Source organism: Sorex araneus, chromosome 6 (genome assembly GCF_027595985.1).
Source record: "Sorex araneus isolate mSorAra2 chromosome 6, mSorAra2.pri, whole genome shotgun sequence".
NCBI lineage: Eukaryota > Metazoa > Chordata > Mammalia > Eulipotyphla > Soricidae > Sorex > Sorex araneus.
Window position 1 is genome coordinate 31,678,711 of NC_073307.1, and position 25,538 is coordinate 31,704,248.

The 25,538-nt window shown below is 40.7% G+C and overlaps 1 protein-coding gene across 1 annotated transcript in view; it reads left to right on the forward strand.

Moving 5' to 3' along the window:
• The window catches only part of FBN2 (fibrillin 2), a 276,352-nt gene extending 252,700 nt beyond the window's left edge, over nt 1–23,652 (forward strand). Inside the window, exons 56-65 of the mRNA XM_004609828.2 lie at nt 3,408–3,533; nt 5,318–5,524; nt 6,995–7,120; nt 9,429–9,551; nt 11,253–11,369; nt 11,983–12,111; nt 13,814–13,933; nt 17,511–17,742; nt 19,171–19,345; nt 22,944–23,652. Coding sequence (XP_004609885.2) covers nt 3,408–3,533; nt 5,318–5,524; nt 6,995–7,120; nt 9,429–9,551; nt 11,253–11,369; nt 11,983–12,111; nt 13,814–13,933; nt 17,511–17,742; nt 19,171–19,345; nt 22,944–23,318 — 1,730 coding nt within the window. The 3' untranslated portion in view covers nt 23,319–23,652. The remainder of the gene's footprint in view (nt 1–3,407; nt 3,534–5,317; nt 5,525–6,994; nt 7,121–9,428; nt 9,552–11,252; nt 11,370–11,982; nt 12,112–13,813; nt 13,934–17,510; nt 17,743–19,170; nt 19,346–22,943) is intronic.
• The last annotated feature ends 1,886 nt before the right edge of the window (nt 23,653–25,538 follow it).

The following is a 25,538-nucleotide window of genomic DNA, read 5'->3' on the forward strand; positions in this document are numbered from 1 at the left end:
AATTCCATCACAAATGGCCAAAATATACCAATCAGTCACTTTACAATGTTGGAAAAGAAGATAAGGCCATTTTTTAAAATTTTGATAAGACTCTGTCAATGAAATTAGAATCCAACAAAGTCAACACCCAAAAATTTTTAATGAAATAAAACTAGAAACTTTACAAGCTAAATAATCAAAGTTATGCAGAAAAATTTAAGCTTTTATGAAGGAAACTCTAAATGTAATCAAGGTGGAAATTCAACTACAAGATAATATGATCCATCATTTTTGTTTGTTTCTTCGGCAACACCTGGCAATTCCCAGGCCTTACTCCTGGCACTGTGCTCAGGAATCACTCCTGGATGTGCTCAGGGGATCGTATATGGTGCCAGGGATCAAACCTGGCTTGGTCACAAGGAAGGCAAGCGCCTTATCCACTGTACTATGTTTCTGGTAACTCACCATTCTTTAATGAAACATATAAAAATATAGTAAAACTATGAAATGTTAAATTTAACAAAATTTAGTTTGACACACTTTTGAGGATATATCAACATCTTAACACTGCACTTGAGGGTTTATATATACCACATTTTTTTATTCTCTCTTCATTCATTGGGTATTTGGCTTGTTTCCATATCTTGGCTGTTGTAAGAGCACTGTAATAAACATAAGTGTGCATGCATCTTTTCAAATCAGTGTTTTTGATACATAGGAACATAGGAGTGGAGTTTCAGCATCATATTGTAGATCACTATTTTTATAGCCGGAGGGCAGGTCGGGCCACCAGAGATACACCCAGCAGTTCTTAGAAGTGCTGCATAGCACCCCCACAGCTCAAACTCGGGGTCTCACAGCTGCAAGGCATTTGTTCCATCCCTTTGAGCTGTTTCCCTGACTGTCTACTGTTATTTTTTTGAGAAATGTTTATATTGTGTCCCATATGGCTAGACTAATATACATTTCCTCTAACAGAGTTACTCTTTTCTCAATACTCTTGCCAATGCTTGTTGCTGTCCTTCGTAGAGATAGATCATTCTCACGTGAGTGAAGTGATACCTCATAGTCATTTTGATTTATGTTTTCCAATAAGTGATAATGAGCATTTTTCTGTGTGTGTGATGGCCATATATTTGTCTTGGGAAGCATTTATTTAGTTCCCTTTCCATATTTTTTTCTTATAAAATGTTTGTTTTGTTGTTGTTGAGTTCTGTGAGTCCCTTATATATCTTAGATCTTAACCCTTTCTCAGAAACAGTAAAACAGTGTGATATGCTGTCAAACTAAAAACACACTAATATCACGGTCATCCCGTTGCTCATCGATTTGCTCGAGAGGACACCAGTAACATCTTCATTGTGAGAGTTGTTGCTACTGTTTTTGGCATATCGACCGGGGTTCAATTCCTCCGTCCCTCTCGGAGATCCCAGCAAGCTACCGAGAGTATCTCGCCCACACAGCAGGGCCTGGCAAGCGTATTTGATATGTCAGAAAACATACTAATATACATTCTTTTTTTTAAATTTTGTTGAATCACTGTGAGATAGTTACAGGTTTTCATGTTTGGGTTGCAATCTCACAATGATCAAACACCCATCCCTCCACCAGTGCACATTCCCCACCACCAATAGCCCCGGTATACCCGCCCCCTTTCCCACCCTCCCCCTGCCTCCATGGCAGACAATATTCCCCATACTCTCTCTCTACTTTTGGGCATTATGGCTTGAACACAGACACTGAGAGGTCATCATGTTTAGTCCATTATTTACTTTCAGCATGCATCTCCCATCCCAACTGAGAAGGCAGATGAAATAAAGAAGGGATCACTAAGGAAATGATGGCTAATACACACATTCTTATTGCATTTCTATATGGAACATTGAACTAAAAAAGAAATTTTGTTTAAATTGCATTTAAAAACAAATCTAAAAGAGTTGAGTAGCAGAGCACTGTCCTGAAATGGAATAAAACTATGCAGTAACTGAAGGAGTAGTTAACATATTGCCAAGTGAATTTTTTGTTTCCTTTTACTGGAAATGACTACAAAATGTATGGGTAGGTGATGATTAGTGAAAGGAGATGGTGAAGTCTTGGAAAGCAATTCAGACTACAATGGTTGGCCTTTGAGTAAAACCAGACATACTTCAGTTGCTGACAAAGGACCAAAAGGTTGAAAATGAGGGTACAGGATTAATGTACATGGTGATGAAGGAATTCTTGCCTTAATGTCTGTAGTGACTTTAGGAAATGGGAGTTTGGACACAACAGGAAGTATATAGTAGGATTATCAAGAGAACATGTAGTACTCATTTGACGGCGGGGGGCAGGGGGGCCAGGGGAAGCCTCAAACAATTTTACAAATATAAAATCATTGTGATTGGACAGGATATGGGGTCTATTAATAAACCAGTTTTTCTCTGATAGATTTGTTGATCATCATTCAAAAAATAGTAATGCCTGAAATTATTCACCCATTATTTGCTCTCACAGACTACACTGCTCCTGTGATTTTGCTCAAAGACACTCTATGGGGTTATCTTTTTATTCCCCGAGGCCACATGGTGGGGACACATGGAGGTGCCAGCTAGTGAGGGGGGTGTCATACTAGGGAGCAAAATCAAGGACTCCCAAAACCTAAATAAGTCTACCACTTGAGCCACATCCCTGGTCCCTAGGAGTTTACTCTTTATCCCTAGCCCATGAGGCCTTTATTCGTCTCACTATCCATCCCTAACACCTAGTACTCTCTTCCTGAGCTAGAGATGGAGCAGTAGTGGGAGGGAAGGAAAAAAGGGAGGGTAGAATTATACAAGGCTTTATTAAAAATGCACCAGGTGGGATATTAAAAAACTCTAGGTGGGGCTGGAGAGATAGCATGGCGGGTAGAGCGTTTGCCTTGCACACGGCCCACCCGGGTTCGATTCCCAGCATCCCATATGGTCACCCAAGCACCGCCAGGAGTAGTTCCTGAGTGCATGAGCCAGGACTAACCCCTGTGCATCGCTGGGTGTGACCCAAAAAGCAAAAATAAATAAATAAATAGATTAATTAATTAATTAATTAATTAATTAATTAAAAATACACCGTGCTGGAGATAGGACAGCAGATAGGGTAAATGCTTTGCACAGAACCAACCCAAGTTTGTCCCCCAGCACCACATATGGTCACCTGAGCCCTGCCACGACTGATTTCTGAGCACAGAGCCACGAGTAAACACTGAATACCACTGGGGATAGCCAAAAAAATTTTAAAGGAAGAAGGAGGTTGGGGCAAAGTCCAGAATAAATTAGTGTTCGCATATGACTATTTTGTAATCCCATCATATTGGAATTTGGGTGAAAACAGTTTTAAGTAAAATAGAATATTAGAAAATACTTTCTAAATTGTGGTTTACAATCTGCTTATTTTCATTTGTTTTTCTAAAGATGAAAATGAATGCAGAACGAAGCCAGGAATCTGTGAGAACGGGCGTTGTGTTAACACTGTTGGGAGCTATAGGTGTGAGTGTAATGAAGGATTCCAGTCCAGTTCCTCAGGCACTGAATGTCTTGGTAAGTTGATATGCAGGTATGCTGTACTGGGTGAATAAAACATCTGTTTCATGAAATCATCACAGAAGAGCGCTGCATAAATATCCTTGTCTGCTAAGCTAACTTTCCAATCTGAGTAATCCACATGCTTCTTCCTGAAGGTACAACATCTATTAAAATGATGTATTTTTGTACATGTGTGTTGTGTGCACATCTATATGTAATGAAATATCCATCTTAAGTACTCCTTCAAAAATTAAGATTAATTAAACTCTATGGAAAATGTGACCTTAGTAAAACTTACATCAGGAGATGATTTAATTCCAAAAGAAAATATTTGCCATGTGAGGTAAGCTCTGCTATATTAATGATATTAAATCCCACATTTCAAAAATGTAATTAATGTTAGTTTTCTTATTTCATGGTATAGAAAAATATTTTTAAAATATTTTCTTGTTGAAAATATATATCTCAGATGTTGTGCTGGATATTAATGTTAAAATGCAAACATTGTAAATGATTTTAGTTCGTTGTTAGCAGGTATGAAAGTGTGGAATAGTATTTTAAAGCAAGCAGTTGGGTATAAAAACAGTTAAAAATATTTCAGAAATGGGGTTGGAGCAATAGCACAGTGGGTAGGCATTTTCCTTGCACTCGGCCCACCCGGGTTCAATTCCCAGCATCCCATATGGTCCCCTGAGCACTGCCAGGGGTAATTCCTGAGTGCAGAACCAGGAGTGACCCCTGTGCATCGCCAGGTGTGACCCAAAAAGAAAAGAAAAAAAAAGAAAAAATATTTCAGAATTTTTTTCAGAATGATATCCTAGAAATTGTTCATCTAGACAAAATACTTGATCTTTTGTGTCTTCAACTTAGGCCATTACTTACTAACCATCAGTGTTTTTAAAACCAGAAGCCTACATAGAAAAATATTTTTCATATTGTTTCATTATGATTTATTAAACCATATAAATTTTTTTTACATCTTAACATCAGAGAAACTCTTTTGTATTAAAAAAATTTACTTATTAGGTATGTTTAAACACTCTTAGATATGGGAAATACTAGCAGTTAAACTGAATATGTATCAGAATTATACGATATGTTTTTTCAAAAGCAAATCCTGGAGCTGGAGTGATAGTATAATAGGTAGGGCATTTGTCTTGTACACAGCCAACCCAAGTTAGATCCCTGGCCTCTCATATGGTCCCCCAAGCACAACCAGGAATAATTCCTAAGTGCAGAGCCAGGATAAACCCCTGAGTACTGCCAGGTGTAGCCCAAAAACAAAAATAAAATATAAATCCTGGTACTTACTTGTCCATTTTGAGGGAAATAATTTGATTTTCATTTCATTTGCATTCTATAGAAATATACACTGCTGGAGGGATGGGTGTTGGAACACTGTATGACTGAAACCTAATCATGAACAACTTTGTAAGAATCTATCTCACAATGATTCAATTAAAATTTTTTTAATTTAAACAAATAAAAGAATTGGTAGTTCATTATTAGTTGCTAGGGACTTGATAAAAAACATAGGTATTTCTGAAAAATAATATCACTCACATTTCTACTAAGCTTAATAAACTGTCTACAGTAAACAAAATCACTATGAAGCTAATCTCTAACAAAATTTTTTAATCCTCAATTTTTCTTGGGTAGTGTGACTGTTCACATAAGATAATTTTTACCTTAAAAAAAGATACTGCTAGACAGGAAAGCATCAGTTGTCCTGTGTAGTGAATGGGAAGCCAGGATGATGTAGTGTTGTCTCATTGTCTCGATGCTTGTTGCCATTTCAGACAATCGGCAAGGACTCTGCTTTGCTGAGGTGCTGCAGACCATGTGTCAGATGGCATCCAGCAGCCGTAATCTGGTCACAAAGTCAGAGTGCTGCTGTGATGGGGGCCGAGGCTGGGGACACCAGTGCGAGCTTTGCCCACTTCCTGGAACTGCCCAGTACAAGAAGATCTGCCCTCATGGCCCTGGATATACCACCGATGGAAGGGGTACGGTTTGGGGGTATTTGTGCATATTTTCAATGCGGTGAGCTTCATTCATCCAGATTAATTGAAGGAAAAGTCAACATTTTAATAGAGTAATAATGAGCATGATATCAATTTAAACATTTATATATGTAGATATACTTTGGTTAATATGTGATAATAATATATGCTTTTGTTAATGTTGTAGGGACTAAAAGAATATTCATATAGGTTTTAATAGGTAAATTATTTTATTATTCTCATTTTAACTGCTGAAGCACAAAGCTCAGGGAACAGTTTTCTCAAGATCACAGCCTTTTTTAATACATAGGTGCCAAACTTGGTGGTGCTCAGGACTCGGGGTTCCTCCTGACAGTTCTGGGATGGAGGTTCTTGGGGTCACACAGTGCTGTATCTAACTGATCTAGGTTTCTGCTCTACTGTTTGGGTTACATGCCCAACCTTAAGTCACATTCTTTTAAGGGCATGAACCCAATAATCGAGAAAATTTCTGTAAGCTCAAGAGCCGTGTGTGTACCCCCAGATTCTACTTGCTTCATTTCGGTAAACATAGCTTATTTGTCTGAGTATGCGGAGGAACTCATTCTGTATTAAATGGGTTTGCAGACCAACAAATTTGATATCTGGTGATTTCCATTCTTTGTACAATCTATACACTAAAATCCTAAAAAATACCATTTTCCCCTCAGCAGTTCCCCCATTATATACATGTTTTCCATCTTGTGCATAATTATTTTATTCTAAAACCCTTTATTCAGAGTCTAACACAAGTGTAAATTGAATGTCAATCCATAAGAAATTCCCACAGAATTCCAAATTACTTGAGCTTCCAAAGGTAGCTTTCTATTTAAGATAAAACTGCCTCATAGAAACATAAAATAATAAAAAACATAAAATTTAAAAAAAACTGCCTCATAGAGTTTGTAGAATTATTGTGTCTGTCACCAAAGGCTGAATTCAGGATTTTCCTATACCACCATCTTGAACATACCCTTCATCAAGGTAGCTTTTATTCAATCCCAAAATAATGTAGTTTGATTGCAAAATGACTTAAAACAACTTTCAGCATGACTTGCCTTTGTTTATCTCTTCCCGTTACTTCAAATTATTGGAGGCAGGAGGGGCTCCTAAGTGGCTCAGAGCACCCAGGAACCACTCCAAGGGATTGTTGGCCAGTGGCACCAGTGGTTGGTTCATGCTAACATGAAGGATGCTGTAACACCACATACAAGCCTTGCACCTTAACCTCTGTTTCATCTGCTTAGCTCACAAATCATTTTTCTTTCCATGTTGTCATTCACCTGAATGATGAAACGATGCTCTTAATGCGATGAGTAGGAATGTTGACTTTACCTAATAATCTCATTAATCTCATTGTCAATTTCTTGAGTTTCTGACCAAATGTTATCTTCACATCCATGTTATTAACTTCTGTCTATTTTTATTTGGGGTGGGGTTTTGTCTTGGTCACAGATATTGACGAATGTAAGGTTATACCAAACCTCTGCACCAATGGTCAGTGTATCAACACTGTGGGCTCATTCCGATGCTTCTGCAAGGTTGGCTACACCACTGACATCAGCGGAACCTCGTGTGTAGGTAAGGCTTAGTGGGTTTTCTTTGTTTGGTGGGGGAGGGTTTCCTCCAGCTGACTTACTCTCTTCTCACTGTCTTTATTATGGATCTGCAAAGCATGCTATTAAAAACATTTTACTCCTCTCAGTACTGTGGTTATTAGTACACAGTAGTTGTCCATGACTTTGTCTGATAAAATGGGGCAAGCTCTGTTCAGTTACAAAAAATAAAAAAACTACCAAATTATGCTTTCAACATTTTATAATTTAATTAAAATATAAATGCGTATTTGTCATTCTTTTGTTTGGGAGAAACTCAGGGGCTGCTTCCAACTCAGTGTTCAAGGTTTGCTCCTATCAGTGCTGAAGAGACCATCAGATTCCGAACCTGGGCTCCTGTGTATACAGCTCAGATTTCTACCCATTGAACTGTCTCCTTGTTCTTTTAAAGAAAGAGACTTTTAATTGTGAATGTATTTGTATATTGAAAAAGAATGAATGCTTTTTGTTTATTCTTCATTGATGGGTTATTATTTACTTTTATAAGATACATCAAATTAAGCATCATATGAAATGCCTCATTTCTCTCAGTATAGAAATTGTCTATGTTTACCATTTATTCCCTTTTCATGTTTCAATGTTTCACCAGTTTCCTTCTAACAGTTATAGGGAGGAGGGAATTTGCCTTATATTGCATCTTCCCAAAGCATCCAGCTTAGTTTTGTTTAGAAGGAGAGAAAAAAAAGAATCTTTCCTCTTTGTTATTTCATCAACTTACTGTTTGAGAGGTCTGGACTGGAGCGATAGCACAGTGGGTAGAGCGTTTGCCTTGCACGTGGCCGACCCAGGTTCGATTCCACTGTCCCTCTCGGAGCGCCTGTCAAGCTACCAAGAGTATCCCGCCCACACAGCAAGCTACCTGTGGCATAGTCAATATGCCAAAAACAGTAGCAACAAGTCTCACTATGGAGACATTACTAGTGCCCACAGGAGCAAATCTATGAACAATGGGGAGACAGTGCTACAGTGCTACTGTTTGAGTAACAAGCATGAAAAGGTTTAAGTGAAACACACTAACTCTTTGTTGGCATTTAGTTTGGTTGGGCATAAGGTTAATAGAGAATAGCCTTCTAGTCAAGACTCATGACTGTGTGCGCATCTATCCATGTTTTCTGAAGCAAATGGAGACAGACAGCTTCCAGTAAGAGTCCTAGCAGAGAGTAGGGAATCTGTCAAAATAGAGAAGTTGAGGCAAGGGTTTAAAAACTGTGGTCCGAGTGAGCTGTACCAGTGCTGGCTGTGCAGAATGAAAGGAGGGCCAGGCGAGGGGCACCTGGAAGGATGAGGCTGTGGCCAGAGAACAAAGAGGAGCCTGTCTTTTTCGAGCCAATGTCGGTCAGCCTGAGCACAGTCTATGGGGAGAGGGTTGAGAAAACACAGACCAGCCAGAAGACAGACATCAAAAAAGCCCCTAAATGGCATCCAGGTGAGATCCGAGATCGGAGGAGAGTACGGACAGCATCTGAGGGCCACAGGACTTCTCCCAGCCATGTGGGCCCCTAGTGCCACATCAGCTCGGCGTGTGAGAGAGCTGCCGCAGCCATCCGAGTCCCAGAAGAAACTGACTTTCCCATAATGGCCTTCAAATTGTAAAACCTACGTTGGTCTAAGGAATTTTTAGTGGGGTTTTCATGAACGCAGTTAGACTGTCTAAATCATCTAACATTTTAGCCAAATTCTACAGAGTTCTCCACAGGGTACACTGGTATGTTGCCCACCTGAATATTACTCTGTGGCTCCTTTTTTCTCTGGCTTCCTTCCATTTTAATTAAAGAGGAAAATTACCTCCCCACGCAAAAAAAAAAAAAAATTAAGTAACTGAAAAGGGGCTGGAGCGGTAGCGGGGTAGGGTGTTTGCCTTGCACACAGCCAACCCGGGTTCAATTCCCAGCATCCCATATTGCCCCCTGGTACTGCCAGGAGTAATTCCTGAGTGCATGAGCCAAGAGTAAGCCCTGTGCATTGCCTGGTTGTGACTCCCCCAAAAAAAAGTAGTTAAAAAAATACCTGAGGGGGGCTGGAGCGATAGCACAGCGGGTAGGGCATTTGCCTTGCACGCGGCTGACCCGAGTTCGATTCCCAGCATCCCATATGGTCCCCTGAGCACCGCCAGAGGTGGTTCCTGAGTGCAGAGCCAGGAGTAACCCCTGTGCATTGCCAGGTGTGACCCCCCCCAAAAAAAAAAGGAAAAAAATACCTGAAAATATGGAGGAAGGAAAGAACCAGGTTGGTTTTTTGACCCAGACTGTATTTCCCATGTCACTTTGATGTAGATCTTGATGAATGTTCCCAGTCCCCGAAACCCTGTAACTTCATCTGCAAGAACACGGAGGGGAGCTACCAGTGCTCCTGCCCTCGCGGGTATGTCCTGCAAGAGGATGGGAAAACGTGCAAAGGTGAGTGAGCTTGTGGGACCCTGCTTCCTCTCTCCTTTCAGAGCTGAATATGAGCTAATCGCGGCGCACCTGTGCAGCCTTTCGTGCCCCTGGGAAACTGCTCACGGCAATCCCGGGAGGCAGACAGAATTCAAGCCCAAGAGACGGTTGTTTGCTTCTTACAGCAGAACCAAACACATTTAAAAATAAAACCAAAGCATTTCAGTGTGGGAAAGAGTTGAAACAAAATAACTAATAAGATGTTTATTGTTGTTGTGTATCTAAAACTTTATTTCTCAAAAACTGTGTTTTGCATTTCTCATAGATGACTGGATGTGAACTGGTCCATTTAGGTTTTTTGCTTGGTTGTAGTAGAAATAATTGTCAAAGTAAATTAGATGGTTAAAGTAACTCCAGTACTATAACCACATACCCAGTTTTGTTTTATTTTTTGTTTTTTTTTTTGTTTGTTTGTTTGTTTGGTTGGTTGGTTGGTTGGTTGGTTGGTTGGTTGGTTTTGGACCACACCTGCAGTGCTCAGGGCTTACCCCTGATCCTGTCTTCAGGGATCACTCCTGGCACGGCTCAGGGACCATATAGACTGCCACAGTTCAAACCTGAGTCAAGTGCACACAAAGCAAATTCCCTACCCACTGTATTATCTCCTCAGCCCCCACATACCCAATTTTATAGTAAACTTAATCCATCAGAAACTAATGATTTGAGGAAATTCCTACTTATTTTGAAACACATTCTTTTCAAGAGACTGAGGCTTAATTTTCAAGAAATATCAAAAATAAACATTATAACAAGAATTTCTATTCTCTTAGACTTGTTTGGTAAATTAATTATGGATGTATTTAATTCTGTTCATTGTTTTTAAACATAACTTAAGTTTGCATACATTGTTAGTTTTGATTTCATCTGCTTACTTCTTACATTGGCTTATAAATGTATTTAAATCTATTTTATCTTATTAAGTTCAAATGCAAAAAATAAAATTCTAAGATTTTTTATTACTGGAATTGAGATATTGTTAGAATATATGACAGAAATCATGGATTTTTACTTCCTCTGCTATTTCCAACTTTTGATCTGGATACTAAGAATTTGATTCTGAGAGTCTAGTTCAATTTAGAGTCTATTTCAAAATTGTTAATATATATTTAAACCCTCTTTTATTAAGAATTAGTAATCATCCATAATAAATTCCATTTAATACAAAAACTAAAACCTTTGACTATTAGCTTTGATTATAGTTCATGAGAACACCGATTCCATTTTTATTCTAAGAAAACTCTATTAGCCATCCTATTTGAATAGCAGCAAATATTCATATTGCATAAGTATGTGAAAAGAAACTGATTCCACATGGCTATGGAACTCTGCCAGAAAAAAATCTAGGCAGAGAGAGAGAGAAAGAGGGAAGGAAAGTGCCTGCCATAGAGACAGGCTGGGGGGAGGATAGCAGAAGAGAAACTGAGGACATTTGTGGTAGGAAATGTGCACTGGTGAAAGGATGAGTGTTGGAGCACTGGATGATTAAAACCCAACCTTGGATAGCTTCATAACTCTGTAACTCATGGTGATTCAATTTTTTTTAAAAAAAAGGACAAAAAAATCTTGGCAGAATATGCCAACAGGACTTAGATCCACACTATGTTCCTGAGACAAGGAGCATGCGCAAAAACTCTGATCTGTGTTGGTTTCTTTTTCCCAAAGATCTTGATGAATGTCAGACCAAGCAACACAATTGCCAGTTCCTCTGTGTCAACACCCTTGGAGGATTTACCTGTAAATGTCCACCTGGCTTCACACAACATCACACTGCTTGTATTGGTAAGACAAAATCAAAGTGGGAAATTCACAAACTTTGGGTAGATGCATAAAAAATTGTTCTTCAAATAGTACAAGAGTATCAGAACTTCTATGTAAGACCCAACCCTTATGGTTAGTGGTCTAACATGTTTCTGTAATAGCGTAGTTATTTTTTTTCTATGCTGAGGAAAAATATTCAGAGGGAAAAGGGCCAATATAGTCCAAACACATATACAATGGACTTATTTCAAGCATTGCAGTTATATTGCCTTTAAATATAACCATGTGTGTTCAGATAAAGTATGATTAAAGGCTCACTGAAATTTAGAACATGCAAATGAACATGCTGAGGTTTTTTATGTTACAAACACACATATGTTATGAGACTTTCAGTCTCCATTATCTAAAGTTATGTCCTCAGTCAACCCAAAATATTCTCTAAATCTCTTGAAATAATCTCTTTCTTACCACATTTCCCTGTAATGGGACAGTGAATCCTCAAACATGTTTCCCTAAGATCCTCTTTTTTGCACCATGAAATTGAGGTTTTTATATTCCCCTTTTACTTCACGTAGTGAAATTTCAGTCATGTAATAGCTGGGAAATGTGACTCTCGTCTTTTTATCTTTGCTAGACAACAATGAATGTGGTTCTCAGCCTTCACTCTGTGGAGCCAAAGGAATCTGTCAGAATACTCCTGGAAGTTTCAGCTGTGAATGTCAGAGAGGATTCTCTCTTGATGCCACCGGATTGAATTGTGAGGGTGAGTTTATCTGCTCAACATTCTGCAGTGTCATACAACAATCTCCTGTCTTTTTTTTTGGGGGGGGGGTGGAGAGAAAAATAGTGCTTGAGAGCAACTTCCAGTGAGATATAAGCCAGGCTGGACATATCTCTGTCAATTCTGACTATTACCCAAAAAAGTATTTAGCAGAATTCACGTCAGAAAATTATTTCATGTCTGTAAACTTTTATACATCATTTTGAGGGGAGAGAAGACATTTCAATGTGATGAAACAGAAATTTTATGAATTACAAATTAGCTTTTAAAATAACAAAACTGCTTACATAATCATTGACTTGAAAAGAATTGAAACTGAAGAACTTTCTTAATTTGGTAGAGTAGTGTATAAGCGTAGCAGAAATACACACTAGGCTTCTGTTCCACACTACCTGAGTGTATAAAGTGAAGTATAAAAGCAGAAGCAATCATAGAGAATTAGATAAATTAACCGAGTGTGCACTGGGAAAATGACAGCTTTCCATTTTATGTGGTCTGAGAACTCCTGTCTCCATTACGATGGGAATTTCCTATAAAATCTCTCCTGAAATAGCTATTTCCTACAAAATTCACGGGAACACTTAAATGAAAATAAAATAAGAATGTGCTTGTGGCCAATAAAATCTGTGGCTCATCAATACTTCCATTGCAAGTGCTCCTGCAAAAAGCAAATAAATTAGCTTTGAAAACTGCTACAAACCACCAGGCCTGGGAATTAAAAACTCTATACATCTCCTTTACATTTTTATGGACTATTTCTATTTTTATTGATTTGAAAGTGAGCCTTCTTTATTCTTAGAAAATATATGATCTTTAATTCTAAAAATGGGTTCAAAGTTTTTAATAAGTTCTTCATAAGAATTATGCAATTTTATATGTATCTCATTTTCAGCCAAGAATATTGTAATTTTAAAAATTCTTGGTTTAGTATTTCATATTTGAAGTCATTAAGACTTTGAAAGTACTCTGAATGTACAGCTGTTTAGCACGTGTGCGTCCAGCTTGTGACCATCCACTTAAGATGCCATTTATTAGTAATTCATATACATTTATTGCACACACAGCAGACATGCCAATTTTATTTCCCCTTATGGGTAGTTTTTCAAAGCCTCAGTTGTCATTCCAAAAGAGTATGCATGTATGAACAAAGGAATTATTCCATATGTGTAATAACACCATATTGTGTCTAAAAATAACACCAAACACTCAAAAATTGCATCTACTTAATATTGGGCAGTGAAAATTTGTTGCTTGTAAAATAATTTATATTTTTTAGGTATCTCTGTAGTATTTGTACCTCCCAAGACTTCATGTCAATCGCTTTTGAATCAACTAGAGTATTGCAAATATATTTATACAGCCCACCAAATAAATCACACCACATGCAGTTAATGCATTCAAAATGCACAGTGTTTGTGGTTGTTATGGTTGATTTGCAAAAATTAAAAGGTTATTTGGAGAATGGACATGGCCCGGTCAGGTGGATGACTGAAGGAGGTGCAAAGAATTATCCTTTGCACCGCCCCTCACTAATAACCATGTGTCTTGGGCACATCACAGCCCTCCCATGGGTCTTGTTTGTCTGTGTGTTCCCCCAATCATATTCCCCCATCGTATAGTGAAAGTACGTGTGAGTTCAGCAGGGGATGGAGCCATAAAGCTCTCACTGGTGCTGTCTCTGCAGATGTGGATGAATGTGATGGGAACCATAGGTGCCAGCATGGCTGCCAAAACATCCTGGGAGGCTACAGATGCGGCTGCCCTCAGGGCTACGTGCAGCATTACCAGTGGAATCAGTGTGTTGGTGAGTGCCTGTTTGTTCCACTGTCTGCTTTGCTTTCCTTCCAGTGTTTTCAAGTCAACCAGAAATCAAAGAGTGGAAGGGGGGTCTTGGGGAAGCCTCTGAAGCCTGGTAGATAAGTAAATAGAGCCTTAGATGGGTACAAGAGGGTCTTCACTCTAGTCTCTACACATGTGTATGTTTGGAATGCCTCTAATAGAAATACTATTATAAATTCCTAAAAAGATAACTAACACTTTCATATTTATAATTTTTAGCAAACTAGGTGTAGTTACTGAATATAATGCTGAGAATATAATCTTCATTCGCTAAGTGTCACTGGCTTTCTATCAATAATTTAGTGTTTTTAGACTTGGAGTTCAGAAGGAATACAGCCAGACACTTCATTGAAATTTAATGAATTGAAAGCTATTCCAGTCAGTACAGTGAGGGTAGGACCATCAATCTCTGTTCCCCAGTTTTAGAGCTAAACCAGGAGATTAAGTGTTGTCAGGTAGAGTAGGACCTGGTTGTAGCCAGTTCTGTTCCCAACTTCAGCAAGAAGTGTTTGCAAATTAGAATACCTAGGCATGCAGCATGCATCTGAGACACGCCAGCCAACAAGTCTGACATGTGGTATTGGTCCAGCCAAGCAGGGAGAGAAACTGGGGTCCTACAGCAGGAAGGTGGGCACTCCCTGCTTCTCTGGAGTAGTTGGAATCGCCCCACACATGTATTTTAAATGTTTTACTGCAACCCATCCACCAAATTAATTTAATGTGATTTTAGCCTTTGTGAGCTTCTCAAATGAAATTTCTGAGTGATAATTTGGTGAAATTGAGAAGAAAACCAAGATAAACTTCAAATAAGTGTGCTGATCTTGGAAAAATATGCCATATCGTGGCCTTTTCAGAGGCCCCAAATAAGTGTCCCACCACAAACGCACACACAGATTAGGGATCCCACCACAAACGCACACACTAAATGGTGGGGGAGGGGGGAAGCAGTAATTACACAGGCAAGTCGTGAAAAAGAAATTGAGAGAATAAAGTGTTACACAGACTGATCCTTCTTGCCTAGTGAATGATCAAAACAGACAGTGCGTGTGATAAGAAATATTGAATCATAAACCTGCAATGTCACTAATACTGCTGCCAATTAAAGAAAAATGATGGTTCTTTGTATCACTACTTAGAGAAAAAGCTTCTAATTCAAATGTACACTAAAGTAAATTTCAAACCCCAAAATATATTAAATAAAATAAATGGGCTGGAGAGAACACAGCAGGTAAGGCACCCCACATGGACCCCTAATCCCCACCAGGAGTAATCTCTGAGCACAGAACCAGGAGTAACTCCTGAGCTTTGCTGGGTATGACCACCCACCTACTTCTAAAAAAAAAGATTTCAAACCAGTTAGCAAAAACTTTAACACTCTGCTACAGAGATTCCACAGATGTTGGTAACATTCTCAGTTATTTGTAAGCAATAGACAACCTGAATTGAAAATGAGTAGTATTAACATTTGTGGATTAAGAAAAATTATGTCACAATACAAGATGCATTATCTGTTAAGTATTAGTAACTTCTATAACCTTTCAAAATAATTAAGACATACCGAAGTGAGATTTGAGTCATCCCAGAGTATGTCTCAGGCAAGAACCTCTTTTAAAAATGAGAGTATCCATCCAACAGGAGAGAGAAGAAAAGGGAATGCCCTGCTGCAGAGGCAGGGTGGGGTGGTGGGGGTTGGGGTGGGGGTAGGGGTGGTGGGAGGGATACTGGGAATATTGGCGGAGGAATATGGGTACTGGTGGAGGGATGTAAATGAAATGCAAACATGAAAGTTTATAAGTTTGTAACTATACCTCACAGTGATTGACTAATAAAATTTTTTTTAAAAATGAGAGTATCCAAATCTATAAAGATATGTTTATAACATTTAAATATGAAGTATACTAGGGTATTTTTGAAATAATATATACTTTCAGATTTTTGTAAGATGAGTGCTTAAAGACAATTTATTCATTAGTTAGTTATGCCTGCTAATTTCTCACTCAACCCAATGCCTAATACTTTATGCCAGCAGGATCATTTTGTTCAATTATAATCTAATTTACCTTCTCTTTTAGGAGAGATACTCAGTGTGTGAATGTCAGATTAAATTATAAAACAAGATGAATCTTAGGGGCAGAAATTCCAAAGTCTTATGTTTATAAAATAAAACAAAAATTAAGTATTTGCTACACACAGAGAGATAGTACAACAGGTCTGGCACTGCCTTGCAGGAGACCAACCTATATTCTTCCCCAGCTCTTCAGGAGTGGACCCTGAGTGCAGAGCCAGGTGTGACCCTAAAACAAAAACAAATTCAAAATTTATTGCAAAAAAGTTGGTTTTCTTAAAAATAAAATGTAAAGATTTGTGAACACTCTTCCCCCTGAAATGAAGGCTACAAATTTGTATCTGTCTGATAATTGTGGCAGATTTCATATCCAGAGAGCTCCATATCTATAATCAGAAATCTGATTTGGGGCTCTGACTTAATTCTGAAACTAGAATCATGGTTTCGGACTTGTGCTTAAGCACAATTACCCCTTCCATAACCCTTGTTCCCTAGTTAATTTCTGAGCCTCTTCCCAGAGCCTCTATCTGCATGTCAGTCTCAAAGGCCCCCTGGGGGGAGGGGCTTGCAGCTGGCCCTGCCTTCTCCATGGAATGCACCGCTGTGCTCCTGCATGGGGTCATGGGCATTTGATAAAGTTCTATGGGTCAGATACGGTTCATGCTCAGGGTGGAATTCGGATTATGATGAAGCCCAGGAGCTGATCCACATGCCAAAAAGCAACTGGACAGTGAAAGCAAAGTTGTAATCTCCACAAGTAAAGGCATGATCTGGTTTCAAAGTTGTAAAAATTACAGGCACAGCCCAGCACTGAGGGCATGACTTAACTGTTCTCCTGCATTCGCTCAGGTACTTTACAGGCCAGTCACAAAGAGGATAAAGCAGTGTATCGCCCACCCCCTCTCAAGAAATCCCACCCCCATTGCAGTCATTCTCCGTTTCTCCCTCCTCATAACCCCCAGCAACTAGCAGTCTGCGTTCTATCTCTGAGAACTTTGTCCGAGGTGTAGATATTTTTGAAGTAGGAAGCTGTGAAGAGAATAAAGGACTTATTCTCTAGGTAGACTGCAAATCTCCATCCTAGGGGGCTGACAGTGAATTCAGAAACAAAAGGAATAGGGAAAAAAAGAGGACTGATTTGTTTAAAAGGCATAATTTAGGGACATTTGTTGTGTTTTTTTTTTCTTTTATTTCATAGGCTTTGCAAGTTAGCCATCAAGAGTAAACATTTAAAAAATATGATTCTAGAGTTATTTTCCCATAAGCATTTTACCATGAAAGTACCTAATTTAAGACCTGAGCTCGTCTAAGGGGCCCCTTCACAAGTATGAGCTCGGTGTGTGTGTGTGTGTGTGTGTGTGTGTGTGTGTGTGTGTGTGTACATGTGTGTGTGTGTGTGTGTACATGTGTGTGCACGCGCTCGTGTCTTTTTCTGGATTCTGTGGTTTACAATACTGTTGCCTCCTTGTGCTGGCAGATGAGAATGAATGCTCCAACCCCAATGCCTGCGGGTCTGCCTCCTGCTACAACACCCTGGGCAGCTACAAGTGTGCCTGCCCCTCAGGCTTCTCCTTCGACCAGTTCTCCAGTGCCTGCCACGATGTGAACGAGTGCTCATCCTCCAAGAACCCGTGCAATTACGGCTGCTCCAACACAGAAGGGGGCTACCTCTGTGGCTGCCCTCCGGGCTACTACAGAGTGGGCCAGGGGTAAGGCCTTCACCCCCCTCGCCCCCCACCCCTCTGTCATTCCTCACCTTCCCGAATTTAAGCTGCTGGCCCATGGCAGCAGGAGCACCTCCCTGTGTTCAAAACCTGAGCATGGATGAGAGCACGTAGGGTATGTGGGAAGCAGAACCCAGGTGACACCTCCGTTAGGCACTTGCTATAGCATCACCTCTCATGGTGATCAGAGGCGTGAATTGCACACATATTGATCTCGCGCGTGGCCTGAGTTGGTTCCATTAGCACCTCGAGGCCACTGAAAAGTAAATATTCAATCAGCTTAATCAATGGCTGAACAAATAGAGTACTCCTACATTATTTTTTTAAAGTGAATATTAAAGCTGCAGCTCAAAGGGCTAGAGAAATCACCAAGTGATCAAACACAGGCTTAACCTGCCAGTGGCCTAGAGTTCCCCTCCTGGCAGCACCACCATTGGTGGCATCTCCATGAGTGGCCCCTATAAAAAAAAAAAACAAACACAGCTCATATGCTGGCAGAGATGCCTGGGGTACAAGGTACAAATGGATACAGCTACACCCCAGATGTTTGTATGAATTTTGGCAGAGTGAGCACAGTAGCTTCTGAGGACGGAGTCTGCCCCACACCTTCTTGCTCCATTGGTTTGGCACCATCTTCCCAAGATGCGGTTGGTTCCCTCCAGCTGAGGGCAGAGGCTCAGAGCCATTTGCTGTGGCTGCCACCTCGATCCTGCCAGCAGGGGAGCTGGCACCTGACCACAACAGAAAGGGCCAGGGAGGCCCATGTATTCAACATGGGGACACATAATACTGAAAAGAAAGACTTTTCCAGATCAGGGTCACTTAGAGCCAGCCCTGGGCTCTGTAACAAGCCACAGAAAGCGTTCAGAAATCTCTTATGGAACAGAGAGAGCCTTGTGAGCAGCAAACACAGGTTTCCAGCTAATGGGGCCATGGAACTTCCCTCACCTTCTCTCTGGAAATCTGTCTCTGTCTTTACATTCTTCAGTATACTTCTCACTATGTTCATTTAGCATTGAAAGGGGTCTGGAACGATAGCACAGTGGATAGGACATTTTCCTTGCATGTAGCTGAACCGGATTCAATTTCCAGCATCCCATATGGTCCCCCGAGCACCACCAGGAGTAATTCCTGAGTGCATGAGCCAGGAGTAATCCCTGTGTATTGCCACATGTGACCCAAAAAGCAAAAAAAAAAAAATTGAAAATTGGGGTTCTCTGAAGAAGAACTTTGCTATTCAAAACTAGGGAAAATCTGGTTTTATATGTGGAAGATAAAAGTTAACAAGCAGTTGGTATTTTTTTTAATATGTATGATCTTAGAGGTTGCATTGTTGGTTTCTTATTTCTGTGGAAAACCATAATCATGGGCAGTGACACCAACTAACCCCACTTTGCTTCTCATTGCAAACAGCCACTGTGTCTCAGGCATGGGATTTAACAAAGGCCAGTACCTGCCGCCACTGGAAACAGAGGTCGACGAGGAAAATGCTTTATCCCCAGAAGCGTGCTATGAGTGCAAGATCAATGGCTACCCTAAGAAAGACAGCAGGCAGAAGCGAAGTGTCCAGACCCCCGAGCTCTCCGCTGTGAGTGACCACCCTCCTTTTGTCACAGTTTTTGCCTCATGGAGTCTCAGGCGTCAAATAATAAACCTTCATTGAGTTTTCAGGTTCAGTGAAGTGAAAGCTGAAGTCATGATGTTCATTCTCTGAACTAATTTCACAGATATGGTAAAGACAAGTAAATTAGAGTAAACTCCCTCAAAACCCAAGGACTAGAGGAAAAGACACTTAAGATTCAGTGTTTTGATTTGTTCATGCCGTGGATTTTTCAAAAGTCCGTAAGATGTCTATCAAGGCAATGATTATTTTGAAATAATTCCAGGAGCAAAGCTATTTTGTTTGTTTTGTTTGTGCGATGCCAGGAGTCAGACCCAGGACTGCACACATGCAGCATTGGTGCTTCACAACTGAGACACATCCCAGGCCCCAAAATGCAAAGTTATTTTGAATTTGTCCAACTTAGGGTTCATTAGGCTGATGTTAATTTTCAGTAGATAACCCAACTCAGTCTGATACTCATGTCACTTATAGAAAGGGATCCCTCCCATAAAAATACTCTCTAATGGCCCAGGTTCCGTATGGTACTGGAGGTCTGCCCCTGGCATTCCTTCACAGACAGCACAGAGGTTTTGGGTGTGGGCTGCGACCTGCCAGGGCTGGACCTTGTTCCTGACCCTCCCAGCTTACTGTCCTTTCCGCAGACATGTCTGCTTCACCTTTTCCTTTTTCCCTTTTTTTAAAATAAATTTTATTTTATTTTTGCAAAGTTGTTCACAGTAATTTATTACATTTAATGTTCCAATCCCACCTCCATTACACCTTCCCATCACCATATTTCAATTTTTTTTCACACCCCCAAAGCCAGTTCCCAAAGCAGGATCTAAATAATTTATTTTTTATTGCTTGTCATGAATAATCGGCTAAAAATGATCCCAAGAAGTTTCCTTAGAGGAAAGTGTGTGAAGATTGTTGTATATCACCCTGGAATCATTAAGCCCCTGTATAAGAGGCTACTAATGTTGTTACAGGTTGAGCGTTGTGTGCTAATTTGTATATATATTAGGGCGTTTGCCTTGCACTCGGCCGACTCGGTTTCAATTCTTCAGTCCCTCTCAAAGAGCATGGCATATTTGATATGCCAAAAACAGTAACAAGTCTCACAATGGAGACGTTACTGGTGCCCTCTCGAACAAATCGATGAACAATGGGATGACAGTGCTGTAGTTATATATATATATATATGCATATATATACATATATATGTATACATATATATATATATGTATGCGTAATCAAGATTGATTGCTTTCTACTTTACACCCCATCAAATGTGCTGTGCTACTTCAGAATTTCTAAAATTTTAAATAGGGTGATACAGCTGCAGTTAATTTTTTTACTGGATGGTGATTTGGGGGTCCAGAGGCATCTCTGCAGCTTGTTGCTCTCTTCTGAGATTTATTTTTGAGTCTCTGGATCACGGCCGTTGATGAGCTTATATGGCACCAGAGGTAGTTCATGGGGCGTGACTCTCAGGCTCCCAAAAGAACAGGGAGGAGGTCTCCCATTCCTGACTCCGTGTGAACCTGAAGATTCCTGTCACAGAACCCATATATCTGAGTTTTTCAGCAGATTCACTCATGCATGAGGCTCGTCTGAGCCCATGGAGATTGCTTCACCTCTTTCTGCTTCTGTTTCTACACCTATAAAAATTGAAACAAACAAAAAAAAATCTGCCTCTGCAGAAATCAACAGGAGCATTCCTGGAGCAGGACATGTCAGTCACATAGTCAGTGCATGTCACTCTAGAGATGTACCCACGTCCCAGTCAGAGCTGACTTGCCATGTGAATTGGGCAGCTGGCTTTGGTTTCCTGGGCCTCAAAGACTTTTTCTCTAATAAAAGAGAACTCACTAACCGAAAAAAGTTTCTCACTCTCTTTTTCTTTTTGATTATCAGTAGGCCAGTGACCCATTTGCTTTGGATAGACAAATGCTTAAATATGAGAGTTGAGGTTTTCATTCCAGACTGCCAATCCTGAATGTCTGCTGATAGCCCGCCTTCCCATGGTGGCACTTAACTTCCTTCTATCTGAACACCTAGGCACACTTCTGAGATACCATGGCCTGATACTTGGTCAGCAGGTGCCCAAGCAAAGTCTCTCCCACTTGCCTTTCCTAACTGAAGGAGCATTCTTTTTCCTTCTGTTAAGTATTAGGGCACTGTGATTTTCATAGTCATAGTTGAATTTAAGGAATCCAGGGCCCAAACATGAATCTCACCACCAGTGTCAGCTTCCCTCCACCAGTGCCCCCAGGTTCTCTCTGCCCACCCCAAGCCTCCCATCCCTCTGACTGAGAGACACTGATTTCCTGTGAGCATTTCAGAAATCCCTGCAGGCATTTCTCAAAACTGATTCCAACGAGAGCCCTAGGACTCACAGTATTCAAGGCTCTAGGAAACAGCCTCAACCCACCATCTGTGGCCACAGAGAAAGGCTGGAGGGTGGGAGGGAAAGGAGTCGTTGGTGGAGAGAAGTAGACACTTGGTAAAGGGATACTGGCAGTGGAACACTGTATGCCTGAAACCCAATCATGAGTGACTTTGTAGCTTTGTAATTCAGAGTGACTCAATGAATAAATAAAGTCATGCCCACAGTTTCAGGGTAAAGATTCCTCGGGGGACAATCTTTGTGGTCAGACCACAGCTGCACTTCTCATTTTGACATCAGCAAAAGAAAAAAAGATGGATCGTTTCCTAAATTTTACCATTATTAGTATTACCTATCACTAATAATAATATATTTATTTTTACTAACATACTTATTATATAGCATAAATATTATATACTATATAGTGAAATGACTTATAGTACATTAAATATGTTGTATTAATTACATAATACTATGTTAATATATGGACTGGAGCACAGCAGGTAGGGCATTTGCCTTGCACGCAGCCGAGCCGGGTTCAATTCCTCCATCCCTCTCAGAGAGCCCGGCAAGCTACCAAAAGTATCCCACCCGCATCGCAGAGCCTGGCAAGCTACCCGTGGCGTATTCAATCTGCCGAAAACAGTAACAAAAAGTCTCACAATGAGACGTTACTGGTGCCCGCTCGAGCAAGTCAGTGAACAACGGGATGACAGTGCTACAGTGCTATTATAATAACCATTAAGAATGATATTTCATACACTCATCAGAAACACTCAACATGGGGAATATTCTCTTTAGGCTCAGTCTGTAATTCTTTTTCCCTTTGGTTCTTTTTGGCCACACCTGGAGGTACTCCGGATCTCTCCTGCTCTGTTCCCCATAGATCACTCCGGCATGCTTCAGGGAACCAGGTGGCACAGGGGATTGAACCTAGGCCTCCTGCAAAGCATGCACTCCAGTCCAGTGAGCCATCCCCCGCTCCCTCAGCGGGTAGCTTGAATGATCTTGCTACGGTCTAGTAAAGTCCATTGCGAAGACAGCCAGTGCAGTGCCCTAACCCTGACCTTGCTCCCAGCTAACTGCTAGTTGCTGTTGCCTCCCCCAGGAGGCCCCCTGGAGGGAGAGTAAAGAAATGGGGAGTCCCAGCATGTCCGTTGGAGATCTTCCCTCATGGTTTCCTGCTTTCTCCAGGGTGAAGAGGTGAGCCTGGAGAGCGTGGACATGGACAGCCCCGTGCAGATGAAGTTCAACCTCTCTGGCTTTGGCTCGAAGGAGCACATCCTGGAACTCATGCCCGCCATCGAGCCCCTCAACAACCACATCCGTTATGTCATCTCCCAAGGGAATAATGACGGCTTCTTCCGAATCCACCAGCGGCAGGGCCTCAGCTACCTGCACACGGCCAAGAGGAAGCTGGTGCCCGGCACCTACACACTGGAAATCATGAGCGTCCCTCTCTACAAGAAGAAGGAGCTCAAGAAACTGGAAGACAGCAATGAGGATGACTACCTCCTGGGGGAGCTCGGGGAGGCTCTCAGGATGAAGCTGCAGATTCAGCTCTACTAACACCTCAGCCTTGGTTCCAAGGCTCGGCTCCCTGCACAGCAGCCTTAAGGAAGAAGCCTGGGGGAAACCAATGACTAACTTTAAGGGGGGAAATGAAGATGACTTTTGTTCTTCCCTCCCTGTCTCAGACTTCAGAACTTTGGTTCTCACAGGCAAGGATAATCTAGACTTGCGTGCAACCAATGATTTATTTGAGTACAAAGGCAACCATGGTTACTGTAATTTTTATATCACTTCACCTTAAGATATATTTTTTAAAAACTTAAGTGTTCAAAAGATCAGCATATGGCACTAAATGCACAAAAAAAAAAATAATGTGAGCTTTTTTTTTTTTATTTCCCTGTTAGCAGTCTGTCACACTTTGGGTATTTTGCTATAGTTGCTAATTAAAAAAAATATAGATGTTTATTTATTTTGAATGCAATAATATATGGATAAATGAACAAACTATGTAAGCAAAAAGGGAAACTCACTTGTTTTTCTTTAGATTTATAAATTTGAGCTATTCTTATAGAGGTGCTTTAAAAAAAAAAAAATCCGTAGATTCAAGAGATGTTTCCTTTGGTTTCCTGCCTGTCATCCAACTGGTACCCATCCGATTATTTTAAGGAGAGCCTCACTGAGCTCAGAGGTTACCAATAACTTAAAGGACGGGGCTGCTGAGAGATCCTGTCGGCGGGAGATCAGAGCCAAAGCAGCTCGCGTTGAGGCTCCGCCAGACACACCAGGCAACGGAAGATGAAACACAACCACAACCACTGTAGCAAAATACCTTGACTGCTTGTGAGACCAGTAGCGTTGCAGGCCAAACCGTACTGTATTTCCTTCTCCTAACCTCAAGGAACCACACATGCTACCCCCAACACCTCATTCTTACCCTGGGTGTGCTGCGGACCTGGGGTACCATCGGCAGCTGAAGAACGGCCTTCCCTGAGCCGTTCTGTCGCGTTTGGTGCTGTCCTCAATTAATGGTGCATTTATTATGTTCAAGCTATTTCAGGATTGCCATATGTGCAAGCAAATCATGCAGTACAGCCAAGGAATAGATGTTGTTGATGTTTTTTATTGCATTTTTTTTTAGAAATTTCAATTAATACTGTAGTTATACACCATATGCCTCATTTTATCATAGCCTATTGTGTATGAGAGATGTTTGTACAATGAATTGATGTTTAGTTTGCCTAAGTCATTTTTTTTTAAAAAAAGAACAAAAAAAGCTCTACTGCCAGGACTTGCTAATGAAAGGATGTCTCTTGCATTCTTCGCACCCCAGGAACCTGTCCGTGAACCAGTGACCAAACCTCCCATGTGAAATGGCCAAAGCACACGCAGGCTCCGGGCTGTTCCTCTCCACACCTGTGCTGACCAAAGTTTAGTAATCAATTATTATCCAGTTTGAGGGGTCTTGTTTTTTTTTTTTTTTAATAACTAAAGTAAAGGGGGAAAAAACAGTGTAAATTTGTAATCAAGTGTTTATGAGGAAAAACGTAAGGGTTTTGGTTATGTTTTGTTTTTGTAGGTCTATGTATCAAATATGACACTTTTCTTGCAATAAAGCTTATTTTCGGGTAGTTCTGGCTGCGAGTTTTATAAGGCTCCCATCCCAGTTGTGTTGGGGGTTGGGGAGGCACTTCAGAGTTTCTTGTAAAGAAGTATCAGAGTGGAGCCAGGAAAACCAAGGGATGTGGTCAACTCCACAACAGAAAGTAAATTGGCTTGTTGCAAGCACAGTTCCCACTTAAGTTTCAAGTAGAACACAAAAAGGGTAACGAGTTGTGGGTTTTCACAGGAATTCTTCCTAGAGATCGCAGAGTAGCTTCACTCTATCCCAAATTTTATAAACTTCCAAATAGAAAAGAGTTGGAAAGAGAAATGCATGTCCATTGAAGATCAAATGATTATGATTGTTCAAAAACATCTCAAGCCTCTGTGGAAGTGGGACATTCTCTGACGGCTTTAGTGTTTCCTGAGCCTGTGTTGTTTTGTTGTTGTTGTTGTTGTCGTCGTCATCTTGGGGCCAGGGGTTACTCCTGGTTCTGGACTAAGGAATTACTCCTGCAGGTACCTGAGCCTGCACTTTTACAAAGCACAAAGCAGGCATAGCCCAGGGCCAGGGGCATCTTCCCCTTAGCCCCAAATAACCCAAAGCTCCTTATCTGTGGCAACACTGCGTGATTTCCTCAATGGAGAAATGGCTAGAGTTGACAAGTTATCCAGCAT